This window comes from Babylonia areolata, chromosome 20 (assembly GCF_041734735.1).
Source record: "Babylonia areolata isolate BAREFJ2019XMU chromosome 20, ASM4173473v1, whole genome shotgun sequence".
NCBI lineage: Eukaryota > Metazoa > Mollusca > Gastropoda > Neogastropoda > Buccinidae > Babylonia > Babylonia areolata.
The window spans coordinates 14255981-14271539 of NC_134895.1; the positions used below are offsets into that span (position 1 = coordinate 14255981).

Here is a 15559-nt window from a genome sequence, read left to right on the forward strand (position 1 = left end):
GTATTGCATCATATTGCACTGCATCACACTGTATTTATTGCATTGCATCATATTGTATTGCACTGCATCGCACAATACTGTTTTGTATTCACTATTGTATTGTACAGCATTACTCTTTTGTCACAACAGATATCTCAGTATATTGTGCTCTATTCAGAACTGCTCCGGGTGCGTCTTAGTACACAGGATGTTATACATAACACACTAAATCCATGTTACACGCCCAAATGTACCTGGCAAACTTGACACACACTTCAACACAATGCATGCCTACAAATAAACATAGATTCAAACATATTTCATATATACGTATACATATATACACATACATACCCACACACTCTTCTGCCCACATGCATACACAAATACACACACACACCGCATGCACAGGAGTATATTCTGTATGGATGGAAGTGCTGCAACAACAAAACATCACTGAGAGAAGCAGCGAGTTTTGAGGCCAGGTTCGAAAGAGGCAATGTAGTCAAAACCTCGGATGGAGCCTGTTCCACGTCTTTGAGGCTTGAGAAGAAAAAGATCTACATCCATAGGTCTTAGCTCCTGACAAGAGGTATCAACGCACACAGGCTCTAACAGTGCTGGAGCTTCAGTCGTCACCCATGGAAACGTGGAGTGCTGCAATGCCTACAGGCGCTAAATGCACTGCCCTAAGTAGCATGCCTACTGTCAATATGGAAACATAGCAATGCCATGACGATTGTGAAAGCTTTGGCCTTGACGTATTGAGTAAACACAGAGTCATTAGCCCCCTGAATGCCATGCATGTAAAACTCACGGTCATAGTGACGTCAGTGATGACATCATCAAAAGAAGGAAATTAACTCTGGAAGGCTGAAAATTCACACGTTTGATCTAAAATGGTTTAATCTCCGGTCCATTTTCTGAGTCTTTAGCTGATTGTTCTGGATACTGATTTTTATGACCTGAAACAACACTTTCCTTTCTTTTTTCCCCTACAGCAGTCAACCGGTTAACCCCTTGACTGCTGAGACTTGGTGAAACGAAATTAGTGTGGCAGAAGTCTGAAGAGCAGTTACAGCTTTTTGTCTTTATATCAATGGTGTTATCTTCTTCTTCATGCATGGGCCGTGACTCCCATGTTCACACATACACACAAATGGGCTTTTATGTGTACTACCTTTTTTACCCGTCATACTCAATTTTTGTGGGGGGGCTGGGGGGATGCAAGCCAGGCATGCTCTTGTTTCCATAACCCACCAAATGCTGATATGGATAATGGGATCTTTAATGTGTGTGTTTGATCTGCACGCGTATACACACAAAGGGGGTTCAGGCACAAGCAGGTCTGCAAATCTGTTGACCTGAGAGATCGGAAAAATCTCCACCCTTTACCCACCAGGCTTACTTATGAAGTTTCCTGTAACTAAACATCTATAACCATGATTGCACATGGTCAACATACTTCATAAACAGTGAAACAGTTTATGTGTTGTGTGTGATCATTATCTATATACAGATGATCAAAATTATCATTAATGGCAATATCAAATGGGGTAATATTTGTATACACAATACCTTACAACTTTATTCAATGTAATGCAGCAAAATTGGCTGGAATGCTTTGAAAGGCAACTCCACCATGTTGTCAATGACACCCCCTCCCTGCCCCCACCCACTGATATAGCTTCCCTTGTATTGTGGCTCATGGCAGATGTACATTAAAATGTTCGAGTTTCAGTTTGAGTTCTCTCTCTCTACCCCCCTCTCTCTCAAGTATCCAACGTCACACAGGGTTACCTGTATCTGGTAGAAGTTGTACAGTCCCCACACTCCCAGGTGGGCATCGCACTTCGTCATGAGGACTTCATACGGCAGGTCTTGCTCTTCGTCCCTTGCGATGGTTCTGCAAAGCAAAGTCATGTTTTAAAAAATCTATCATCAGATGACATCAAGTTACCCTTGACGCAAACTCATGTCTTAAAAAATCTTTCATTAGATGACTTCTTGCAGATCTTACGGAACACACCCTCTCATTAACAATGTATCATGGCAAAAAGAATTTATAACTGCCTACTTATTCTACACCAGGTACAAGTTCATGTACAAAACTCAAACCACAGACACTCACTTTGTAGTCATGCACATTACCACTATGTAACGGCAGGTGAGGTGATCAAATGGCGAAAGTGCTGGGTTCTTGCCCTGGTTTCCCTGAGTTCGACACCTGGTTTTGGTTTCCGAAAATGGATTATGGCTGCCTACATGGCAAAGTAAAAAAAAAGATCATACACATAAAATCCCAACTGCACATAAAAGTGAACATGGGAGTCACAGCTCATGAATGCAGAAGAAGAAGAAGACCACAAGGTAACTAATTCAATGCACAGATGAAAAAAAAACATCCCACCCTGCCCCAGCATGTAACAGTCCGACAGATATACCCAGGAAGAAGATGGCAGAATGGTTAAGATACTCATATGCCAATACAGAGTCCATGAGGGTCAGGGTTCGAATCTCAAGAGCTCTCGCCCTTTCTCCCAAATTTGACTGGAAAATCAAACTGAGCATCTAGTCATACAGTTGAGATAATAAACTGAGGTCCTGTGTGCAGCATGCACTTGGTACACCAAAAAATAACCCATGGAAACAAAAATATTGTCCTCTGGCAAAGTTCTGTTGCAGAGATCTACTTTGATTGGAACACAAATTGATATGTGTGTATATATATATATATATATATATATATATATATATATATATATATATATATCCATGCACTCGAGGGCTGACAAAGCACATTGGGCTATGCTGCTGGTCAGGCATCTGTCTAGCAAATGTGGTGTGGCGTATACAGGGATCTGTCCGAATGCAGTGACGCTTCAATGAGAAACTGAAAACTGAAACCGAAGCCTACCCATTGGTGATGTTGCAATGCGGAGACACTTCAGGCTCAAAGGGCTCCTCCTCCTCCTCCATGTCCTCCTCTCCCCCTGCCAGCTGTTTCCCCGAGTCGCTGTGGAAGTCATAGTCCTTGCGGCGCTGCACTCTGTCAGTCACCCGATGGTCCGCTGGGCTGAAGATGGGCTCCTGCAGGACATCGGGTGAGGACAATGAGCAACACTGTGATGTTCTGAGTTGTGTTGCGCTGAGTTGGGTTGTGTTGTGTTCTGTTGTGTTGTGCTATACTTAACTGAACTGTACTGTGTTGTTGTGTTGTGTTGTGCTGTTCTGTGTTATGTTGTGTTGTGTTGTGCTGTACTGTATTGTGTTGTGTTGAGGTGTGCTGTATTACACTGTACTGTGCTGTGTTGTGTTGGGTTGGATTGGGTTAAGCTGAAAAAAAAAACTTAAAAAAAAAAAATCACCAAAATTCCAAAATAGAAATTTGTATGATATGGACATACTCCCTCCCACCCATTCCAGAAACTGATTTCTTCCAAACCTGTCACTTCCTAGTCGTAACACCCATCAGCTTCTGGAAAATTCTGCCCCCAAAAGGTGACAAAATTCAGCATCTTCCAGACCTGTCGCTTCTTTGTCGACACTCACCCGGGGACAGGCTACTACCAACTCAGTAGTGTGGCCACTGTTCCCAACCTGGTGGATCCCCAGGTGGTGGATAGGGGGACAGCCCTCAGGTATGGAGTCTAGCTATGATATTTGCAGCCCCCGACCAACTGTGTTCCTGTCAGGATGGTGCAGGGCATCAGGTGGCACTGTTGCACTCACTGAACCACCCCATGTGTCTTACGACAGGTTCATCGTGCAGCCAAGAAGCATGCTGTAACCTCTACCCCTGGGGTGGGATCCGCGGAGAAACAATCCTTCCTGTGCTCACAGGGCAGATCTTTGGGCCATGAGCTAAGGGTGAGGTAACTCTGACAGAAACCCTGAGTCCTGAAAACGGAGGTATTGGGCTGCATAGCACTCTAACAAACCACAGCAACATGTGTCATCGCCCATGACGATACACCCATCAGATTCAGGAGAAGAAAATTCCCGCACCTAACAAGAAAATTTCTGCACGTAACAGGTGACCACATTCTAAACAACCAACATCTTATCAGCTTATTTCTGACCCAACCAACCAACATATCTGTGTATTTCTGGCCCTACTAACCAACATCTGATCAGTTTATTTCTGCCCCAAATGACTGACATCTGATCAGCTTATTTCTGCCCCAAACAACTGACATCTGATCAGCTTATTTCTGCCCCAAACGACTGACATCTGATCAGCTTACTTCTGCCCCAAACGACTGACATCTGATCAGCTTATTTCTGCCTGCCCAAACGACTGACATCTGATCAGCTTACTTCTGCCCCAAACGACTGACATCTGATCAGCTTATTTCTGCCCCAAATGACTTACATCTGATCAGCTTATTTCTGCCCCATATGACTTATATTTGATCAGCTTATTTCTGCCCCAAACGACTGACATCTGATCAGCTTATTTCTGCCCCAAACGACTGACATCTGATCAGCTTATTTCTGCCCCAAACGACTGACATCTGATCAGCTTATTTCTGCCCCAAACGACTGACATCTGATCAGCTTATTTCTGCCCCAAATGACTGACATCTGATCAGCTTATTTCTGCCCCAAACGACCGACTTCTTCCAGACCTGTCACTTCTGTCTTTTTTTTTTTTCATTCATTCATTTCATTTCTTTTACAATGCACGAAACTTAATATTAAACAATACAGATACAATACATCACATTAAACTGATACATAAATAAGTAAAGATCTGTAATAAGACATAGGTCATATATAGAAGAAGGATGCAGGATATACATAATGCATATTCTGCACTCTTTCCTTCATTATTTTAAACTGCAGCGAACAAAAGAGGGTAACAAAAAATAAGCAAACAACAACGACAGTATATGAAAGACAGACAAAGACAGATAAAATCAAATAAAATCAAATTAAATTTAAAAAAATTAGAAAAATTACACAAGGACAAAACTAAACACTTTCTTATACGAACAAACAGGAAATATCTTTATTATATGGATGATGGGAGCAACAGCCAGTGGTCAAAGCGTTGGAATTTCGATCCGAGGGTCCCTGAGTTCAAATCTCAGTAACAGCGCCTGGTGGGTAAAGGATGGAGACTTTTCTGATCTCCCAGGTCAACATATGTCCAGACCTGCTTGTACCTGAACCCCCTTCATGTGTATATGCAAACAGAACATCAAAACGCATGTTAAAGATCCTGTAACCCAAGTCGGGGTTCGGTGGGTTATGGAAACAACAACATGCCCATCATGCACACCCCCAAAAATGGAGTATGGCTGCCTACATGGCAAGGTAAAAACGGTCACACACGTAAAAGCCCACTCGTGTACATACGAGTGAACGTGGGAGTTGCAGCCCACGAAGAAAGAAGAAGAAGAAGATTATGTGGATGTCTATACTGCGATTTTCTCGTCATCTACACGACCTGTCGCTTCTTATCAACGACGCCCATCAGCTTCTGCAGCATGGCCGCGACCTTGGGGGCGGAGTTTGCCAGGGCCAGGTCAAGCGGGGTCTGTCTGGCGGCATTCCTCACGTCCAGCTTGGCTCCGGCCTTGCCCAGCACAAAGACCACCTCTTCGTTGTCGAAGGTGCCCGTGCTGAGGGGGCAGGCCGCGTAATGGAGGGCCGTCCAACCCTTCCTGTCTGTGGCATTCAGGTTCACGGCGCTGGTCTTCCGCACGGCCTTAAACTCTAAAAAAAAAAATAATAAATAAATAAAACATATAAATGAATAAATAAAAAAAAGAAAGAAAGTTGTATATTTTTAAGAATAATTTCGTTTAATAAAAAAGGAGGTAGTTTAAACTCAAATACATTTTTTTTTAATTAATAAAATGACATAAAATCAAAAAAGAAAGTCAGTCAAATATTTTCATGTATAATTTCTTTTTTCTGTTTTTTTTTTTTTTTTTTTTTTTTATTTTTTATAGAATAAAATGAAATAAAAAAAAAAAAAAAGAAAGAAAGTGAAATATTTTGATGAATAACTTCTTTAAAAAAAAAAGAAAAAAAGAAAAAGAAAAAAAAAGGAAAGTTTAAAAACGCACTGACTAATACAACTGCATATAAATCAACCCCACACCCTCACGAGACACTGTTTTGTCAGATACGCATCTTATCCATTCTGCCACCTTCCTCCCTGAAACTGAAACTCTGTACTGATTCCCACTTTAGCCCTTTCTCTGCATTTGTGTGTGTGTGTGTGTGTGTGTGTGTGTGTGTGTGTGTGTGTGTGTGTGTGTGTGTTTTGTAAAGGAGGAATTTTTTAATCAATCATAGTTAAACTTAGCCAGCGAACAAAAGAAATCAACAGTACACTGATTTAGAAAAAAAAAAAAAAAAATTCAAACACAGCAATCGAATCAGAATAAGATGAAACAAACTTTTTTAAATCAATAATAAAATCACATTAAGAAATGGTTCGAACTGATGGCTGTTCCTCCCTGAAACTGAAACTCTGTACTGATTCCCGCTTTAGCCCTTTCTCTGCATTTGTGTGTGTGTGTGTGTGTGTGTGTGTGTGTGCGTGTTTTGTAAAGGAGGAATTTTCTAATCAATCATAGTTAAACTTAGCCAGCGAACAAAAGAAATCAACAGTACACTGATTTAGAAAAAAAAAAAAAAAAAAATTAAACACAGCAATCGAATCAGAATAAGATGAAACAATTTTTTTAAATCAATAATAAAATCACATCATGAAATGGTTCGAACTAATGGCTGTTCCTCCCTGAAACTGAAACTCTGTACTGATTCCCGCTTTAGCCCTTTCTCTGCATTTGTGTGTGTGTGTGTGTGTGTGTGTGTGTGTGCGTGTTTTGTAAAGGAGGAATTTTCTAATCAATCATAGTTAAACTTAGCCAGCGAACAAAAGAAATCAACAGTACACTGATTTAGAAAAAAAAAAAAAAAAAAAAAATCAAACACAGCAATCGAATCAGAATAAGATGAAACAATTTTTTTAAAATCAATAATAAAATCACATCATGAAATGGTTTGAACTGATGGCTGTCAACCAGGAGAGAAGTTGAACAACTTAAACAGTGATTTTTTTTTTTTTTTTTTTTTTTTCTTTTTCCTGCCCCTCTTTCATTCCGTTTAAATTTTCTTCTTGTAATGACAACGGCGTGGTGAAGGTGGAGATAACTGACAGACCAAGGGAAGACAATATATATTAACATTAATAATCATCATCATAATAATAATTATAATGTGAATCTATATAGCGCCTATTCCCTAAATAAGGCTCTACTTGCTTAAGACAGGTAAACACACACACACACACACACACACACACACACAGAGAAACCTGTGGAAAGGTGTGGAGGCAATTAAGAGACCAGAGGTTGTGAAGATGATCAGCAGAAGGAAGATGGGAAAAGGGAGAGATGGGTGTGTGTTTTAACAGACTCAGAAAAGTGAAGATAGGTCTGTCCCCTCAGCTGCTGAATCTTAGTGAAATGAAATCAGTACTGCAAGAACTTGAAGTGTAAGAAATACTTCCTGTGTACTTCTGTGTGTGTGTGTGTGTGTGTGTGTGTGTGTGTGGCTAGAGTTGAATCAAGATTTTGCGCATTTTAAATATTATTAGTATTAGTAGTATTTTTATGTATTTATCTCTTTTTTTTCTTTTTTTTTTTTCTTTTTTTTTTAATTTAAATTTTTGTTATTTTTTATTTTATTTTATTTTATATTCTAATTTTTTTTTTTTTTGTTTCCTCAAGACCTGACTAAGCGTGTTGGGTTACGCTGCTGGTCAGGCATCTGCTTGGCAGATGTGGTGCAGCGTATATGGATTTGACCGAACGCAGTGACGCCTCTGTGAGCTACTGATACTGATACTGTGCACTCCTGAGCGGTGTAACTGATTTCAGTGAACGAAAGTAATGCAATCCCAAGAGGAAGGAGTTTAGTTTCAGATTTCAGTTTCTCAAGGAGGCATCACTGTCTTCAGACAAATCCATACCCGCTTCACCACATCTGCTAAACAGATGCCTGACAACAACATAACCCAATGCATTAGTCAGGCCTCAAATGCATGCATGTCTTTTTTGTGTACCTATCAGAGTGGATTTCTTCTAAAGAATTTTACCAGAGGACAACACTTTTGTTGCCATGGGTTCTTTTTCAATGCAACAAGAGCATGCTGCACAAGGGACCTCGGTTTATTGTCTCATCCGAGTGACGGGAGACTCAGTTTGATTTTCTGGTCTTCTTCTTCTTCTTTTTCTTCTGCGTTCGTGGGCTGCAACTCCCACATTCACTCGTATGCACACGAGTGGGCTTTTACGTGTATGACCGTTTTTACCCCGCCATGTAGGCAGCCATACTCCGTTTTTGGGGGTGTGCATGCTGGGTATGTTCTTGTTTACAGGATCTTTAACGTGCGCATTTGATCTTCTGCTTGCATATACACACGAAGGGGGTTCACCCACCAGGTGCCGTCACCGTGATTCGAACCCGGGACCCTCAGATTGACAGTCCAACGCTTTAACCACTCGGCTATTGCGCCCGTCAAACTTGGGAGAAAGGACAAGAGCAGGAAGTGAACCCCCACACTCTTACGAACACTGCATTGTCAGATGAGCATTTTATCCGTTCTGCCACCTTCCTCCTGTTGGGACAGCAACAAAAAAGAACCCATGGCACCAGAGTGTTGTCCTCTTGCAAAATTCTGTAAAAGAAATCCACTCGGACAGGTACACAAATAGATATACACCCATGCACTCAAGGCCTGGTTAAGTGCTTTGGGTTACGCTGCTGGTAAAGCATCTGCATAGCAGAATTGGTGTAGCGTATATGGAGTTGTCCGAAAAGCAGTGACGCCTCACTGAAAAACTGAAACTGAAACTGAAAACTGTGACAAAAGTGCGATACAACACAAAACATCAGTCCTTCATTCTGACCTTTCTCCTTCACCACTGCAGTGGGTTTTCTCACTTTCTCCTCCTCCTCCTCCTCCTCAGATGAGGATGAGGAGTCGGCGGAGTCGGAGACATTGTTGGTAAAAGCCGAGGGCCTTTTCGTCAAGCGGAACACATTCTTCTTCACCAGTTTCTTGGCCGGTTTCTTCACAGCTGGTTTGACCGGGTCCTTGTCGTCCACATTTGGGTCGTAGTCAAACTTCAGGAGCTGCTTAATGTGCTTCACCGAATTCTGGTCACACACAGCAACAACACGAAACACTGATTCCCGTGATTCTGATTCAATGAACAAGTTATTTCAAAACCAAATCCTTTTAAGCACTGCATTTTCAACACACACACACACACCCTCCCACCCCCACCCCCCAAAAAAGTCTCAAAACTTCTTAGTCTGAGAGGCAATCAATTCATATTCACTGATACTTGGGCTCAGCATAGGAAGGCGAGATGTCCAATGCCCAGCAAATTCCGCTGTGGTGGTCCCTCAAAAAAAAAAAAAAAAAAACCAGAAAAGACAACAACAACAAGAATATTTCTAACCGTTATTTACTGAAAGAAATCCAACAACTACCATCCATATAACTAAAACAACAAACAAACAAAAGCTGGATATATCTCTCTCTCTTTTCTGTACTGTACAGTTTGGCAAGAAGAGCCGGGTAATTCAAAATTTCGAGCAGGAGTTTTCAAACAAGTTATCCAGGGTTACTTTCCCAGTCAGGGTCAGTCACTCTGCAAGACAAAGAGATCAGGACCTTCCCTGAGTCTCATCTGTTTCATGCAAGCTTTCTGACTGTTGACTGTTTGGTTCTCTCTCTCTCTCTCTCTCTCTCTTCTTCATCCCTTGTAATTGTGTGTGTGTGTGTTTGCATCAGTACTTGTACCAGCTTTGTTCTTTTTGTGATGGGGTGTGCGTCAGGTATGGCTGCTGTGTCCAGGTGCAGACAGGTACAAGGTATTTTCTATAACTGAGTAGATTTCAAAGGCTGCGCCAAAGTTCCTCCACTTAAACATCAATTTAAAAGATTTTGGCTTCCTAAGATTATAAAGTTTGTGTTTTGGGTTTTTTTTTAAATTGAAATAATGCTCCCTGTAAAGGGAGGTAAATCACTTGTGACTGATTTACTTGAAGATTACTGGATATGAACAACCACTGTTTGTGAGTGGATGACCAAGAACAGACAAGGGAGGCACAACCACTCAAGTTCTTGACGTTCAGGAAAATAGAAAATTATTGAAACTAATACTCCACAAATCAGGAATATTGCTGTGTCACAGGGCAAATAACGCTGAACTGAATCAAATTCGCAGTCCTCATTTCCCCATCGCAAAAAAAAAAAGATTGTTTTACCCAAAACAGTTTAAGCCCTTTTCATCCTTCTCTTCCATCTTCTTAACCACATGCCCACACACGTCAATTTTCCCAAATTAAAAAAAAAAATTGTACACTTAAAAATAAAGAAAATATGAAAAAAATTAAGTGGCAGTATTGCCAGAATTGCCAAAGTTGCTCGAATTTTCTCTCCTCCACTAGATCTTAAGAGGTGGTCAGGATGCTAGTCATTTGGATGAGATGATAAACTGTGGTCCTATGTGTAGCATGCACTTAAAACATGTAAAACAACCCACAGCAGCAAGAGAGTTGTCCCTGGCAAAATTTCGTAGAAAAATTCAATCAAAAATACATGTGTGTGTGTGTGTGTGTGTGTGTGTGTGTGTGTGTGTGGTGTGGTGTGTAGTGTGGTGTAGCATGGCATGGTGTGTGTGTGTGTGTGTGTGTGTGTGTGGTGTGATGTGGTGTGGTGTGTAGTGTGGTGTGTAGTGTGGTGTAGCATGGCATGGTGTGTGTGCGTGTGTGTGTGTGTGTGTGTGTGTGTGTGTGCTCTTTGCTGTGCTGTGCTATGCTGTGTGGCGTGGCATGGCATGGCATGGCATAGTGTGTGCGTGTGTGTGTGTGTTTGAGTGGGTGTGTGTGTCTATGTGTGCATGTTTATGTGTACGTATGTGTGAAGCCCAAATGAAAGACACAGGAAATGAACGACAAACACCTCAAGTTAAGGCAGCTCTCACTCAGCTGGCTCTACCTTGGCAGGCATTCTGTAGTGATGCAAATGACCCAACAAGCCTGTAGAACGCTAAGAGCTGACCTTCTTGACCAAAGACAGGCACTACACAAGCGTTCCTTATCAACCTGTCAATCAAGACAAAAACAACACCGCCCTCACCAGTTTCACATTGTGCCACGCTACACAAGCGTTCCATATCTGGAATAGCTGAGTGGTTAAAGCGCTGGACTTTCAATCTGAGGGTCCCCGGTTTGAATCTTAGTAACTTCTTCTTCTTCTGCGTTCACTCGTATGCGCACAAGTGGGGTTTTACGTGTATGACCGTTTTTACCCCGCCATGTAGGCAGCCATACTCCGTTTTCGGGGGTGTGCATGCTGGGTATGTTCATGTTTCCATAACCCACCGAACGCTGACATGGATTACAGGATCTTTAACATGCGTATTTGATCTTCTGCTTGCATATACACACGAAGGGGGTTCAGGCACTAGCAGGTCTGCACATATGTTGACCTGGGAGATCGTAAAAATCTCCACCCTTTACCCACCAGGCGCCGTCACCGTGATTCGAACCCGGGACCCTCAGACTGAACGTCCAACGCTTTAACCACTCGGCTATTGCGCCCGTCGAATCTTAGTAACAATGCCTAGTGGGTAAAGGGTGGAGATTTTCCCGATCTCCTAGGGTCAACATATGTGCAGACCTGCTAGTGCCTGAACCGCCTTTGTGTGTATACGTACACAGAAGATCAAATACGCACGTTAAAGATACTGTAATCAATGTCATGTCAACATTTGGTGGGTTATGGAAATAAGAACATACCCCAACATGCACACCCCCAAAAAAGAAGTATGGCTGCATAAACGGTAGGGTAAATAAATAAAATGATTATGCACGTAAAATGTTACATGTCTGTCTAAGTGCGTGTATGCATATCTGACTGAATGACACAGGAAACTAGCGATGAGCACCCAATGGCAGCCGTCAGTTGGCTCTACCCTGGTCAGCAGCCTGTTGTGCAACTGACCCCAAGATTGTAAAGCACTTTGAGCTTGGCCTCGGACCAAGGACAGGCCCTGTATCATCCATATCATCACCATAATCATCACCAACCAATCCAGACGAAAACAACTCGGCCCTCACCAGTTTCACAGCGTTCATGAGCGGGGTCAGTGAATGCCCATCGGCCAGGTCAGGATTGGCACCGCTTCGCAGCAGATTCCCGGTGAACTCAAACTCCTTGCAGTGGAGGGCGAAGATGAGGGGCGTGGTCTGGCATCCCGGGTACCTCTGCCAGTAGTCCGGGTCCTGCAGCTTCTCTGTGCGCAGAGACTTGGAGCCAAACACGTCCGTCAGGAGAGGGTAGTCGAAGGAGCAGTTGATGTCCACCTTCCGTCTCAGCAGAAGCGATATCCAACGGTCCCTGAAGAGCGAAAACACCATTCTGTTCAGTTTCAGTTTCTCAAGGAAGCGTACACATCCTCTGCATTCAGACAAATCCATATATACCCTACACCACGTCTGCTAAGCAGATGCCTCACCAGCAGCATAGCTCAGTGTGCTTAGTCAGGCCTTGAGTGCATGCAGATTATTTGTGTACCTATCAGAGTCAATTTCTTCTACAGAATTTTGCCAAGTGCGTGCTGCACACGGGACCTCGGTTTATAGTCTCACCCGAATGTTCTTTTCAGTATGATACAAAATGACAAAACACAACATGACATAAGTTTAACTGACTACAGGCTGGGTTTAACAACCAATTGATGTGGTGCCCTTAAGGTCTTCATGCACCATGGAAGGTTGGTGTGGTTTGAGGTGTGGGGTCCTAAACATAATTTTACAAAACACAACAAAATTAAATATGACATAACGCAACACAACTCAATTCAATACAACGTAACACAACAAAAATCAACGCAGCATAACATAAAACAATTCAATGCAACATAGCACAACACAATTCCAGCTAAACAGAACACAATTCAATTCAATATGAAATAACGAATCAAAACTCAACACAATTAATCAGGACATAACAAAACACAACACATTTCAATTTAAAATAACACAACACAACAAAACTCAATATAACATAACACAATTCAATTCAATATGACATAACACAACAAAACCCTATTTAATATGACATAAACATAAGAAAACACAATTCAGTTCAATACAACACACCACAGCAAAACACAATACAGTTAATATTCAACACAATACAATTCAATATAACATAACACAATATAACACAATGTAATGCAATATAATACAACATAACAGTACAAAATATGATTAACTTCAATATAACTTAAATAAGTAAGAAAACACAAAAAATACAAATCAATAAGCATGATATAACAACAAAACAAAATAAGACATTACATGATAAAGAACATAACACAAAACAACAGAATGTTATAAGACATAATACAAAAAAAAACAAACCGCAACACAATTCAATATGACATGATACAACACAATACGATTTTCAATACATAACATAGTACGATACAATTCAATATGACATGTCACAATACAATATAACATCACACTTCACAATACAATACAATATGACGATACAATACAGTACAAATAAGAACATGATGGTTACACAATACAGTACGATTACCCAACATGACATGACACAACACAATACAAATAAGAATATGACATGACACAAACATCATACAACACAATACAATGCAAATCCGAATATCACATGACACAAACATCATACAACACAATACAATGCAAATCAGAATATGACATGACACAACACAATACAGTTCGATTCAATATCACAGGACACAACACAATACAGTTCAATTCAATATCACAGGACACAACACAATACAGTTCAATTCAATATCACAGGACACAACACAATACAGTTCAATTCAATATCACAGGACACAACACAATACAGTTCAATTCAATATCACAGGACACAACACAATACAGTTCAATTCAATATCACAGGACACAACACAATACAGTTCAATTCAATATCACAGGACACAACACAATACAGTTCAATTCAATATCACAGGACACAACACAATACAGTTCAATTCAATATCACAGGACACAACACAATACAGTTCAATTCAATATCACAGGACACAACACAATACAGTTCAATTCAATATCACAGGACACAACACAGTTCAATTCAATATCACAGGACACAACACAATACAGTTCAATTCAATATCACAGGACACAACACAATACAGTTCAATTCAATATCACAGGACACAACACAATACAGTTCAATTCAATATCACAGGACACAACACAATACAGTTCAATTCAATATCACAGGACACAACACAATACAGCTCAATTCAATATCACAGGACACAACACAATACAGTTCAATTCAATATCACAGGACACAACACAACACAGTTCAATTCAATATCACAGGACACAACACAATACAGTTCAATTCAATATCACAGGACACAACACAATACAGTTCAATTCAATATCACAGGACACAACACAATACAGTTCAATTCAATATCACAGGACACAACACAACACAGTTCAATTCAATATCACAGGACACAACACAATACAGTTCAATTCAATATCACAGGACACAACACAATACAGTTCAATTCAATATCACAGGACACAACACAATACAGTTCAATTCAATATCACAGGACACAACACAATACAGTTCAATTCAATATCACAGGACACAACACAATACAGTTCAATTCAATATCACAGGACACAATACAGTTCAATTCAATATCACAGGACACAACACAATACAGTTCAATTCAATATCACAGGACACAACACAATACAGTTCAATTCAATATCACAGGACACAACACAATACACATAAGAAGAGCTCTTCCATGTGTTTCTCATCTGCCCAGCATGTTTACCATGTCAAACTGGTGCAAGCCGTAACTGGTAGACCTGCCCTGCTGGCCATGCTTTTATGCCTAACGCAGAATCAACACCCCCCAACACCAACCCCAACCAGTTTCAAGGCGTGCACAAAACAAAATTTCTTGTTCTTCTTCTTCCGCGTTCCCTGGCCACGCTAGATTTTCAATCCGGTCAGGACAGCGAAGTCCGCGGTCCACCACAGGGACCCCGCCAGTCCCCACAGTTTCTCCTGGAGCTCCACCGGGCTGGGCCATGCCTGGCGTCTAAGACTGTCGAAGGTGGGGCAGGACTGCAGGATATGGGAGGGGGTCTGTGGGCCTGTGCCACAAGGACACTGGTCAGTATTTGATATCTTCAGACGGTAGAGATGGAAGAGGAGCTAACAGTGTTCCATTCGCGGTCTGAAGATTGTGACCTGTGCCGCTCTGTCCAGCTCATGGATGCTGTATATTTCGTCTTCCAGCCCGATGTCCAGACGTTGGTGCCATACTTTCCTGAAGCTGTCTCTCAGCATCGTTTTTGCCTCGCACAAAACAAAAGAAAATAAAAAATTCCCCACCATGCATGAAACAAAAAGACTATGATAACCCCCCCCACACACACACCCACAGGTCAATACGCCCACTCCAGTGTGCAGCAC

The 15559-nt window shown here is 41.4% G+C and overlaps 1 protein-coding gene across 1 annotated transcript in view; it reads right to left on the bottom strand.

The window, feature by feature from the left end:
• LOC143295161 (uncharacterized) overlaps positions 1–15559 on the bottom strand; it is a 121240-nt gene that overhangs the window by 30436 nt on the left and 75245 nt on the right. The window contains exons 38-42 of the mRNA XM_076606735.1: positions 12142–12421; positions 8916–9165; positions 5435–5703; positions 2897–3069; positions 1780–1885 (exon numbers count right to left, since the gene is read on the bottom strand). Coding sequence (XP_076462850.1) covers positions 1780–1885; positions 2897–3069; positions 5435–5703; positions 8916–9165; positions 12142–12421 — 1078 coding nt within the window. The remainder of the gene's footprint in view (positions 1–1779; positions 1886–2896; positions 3070–5434; positions 5704–8915; positions 9166–12141; positions 12422–15559) is intronic.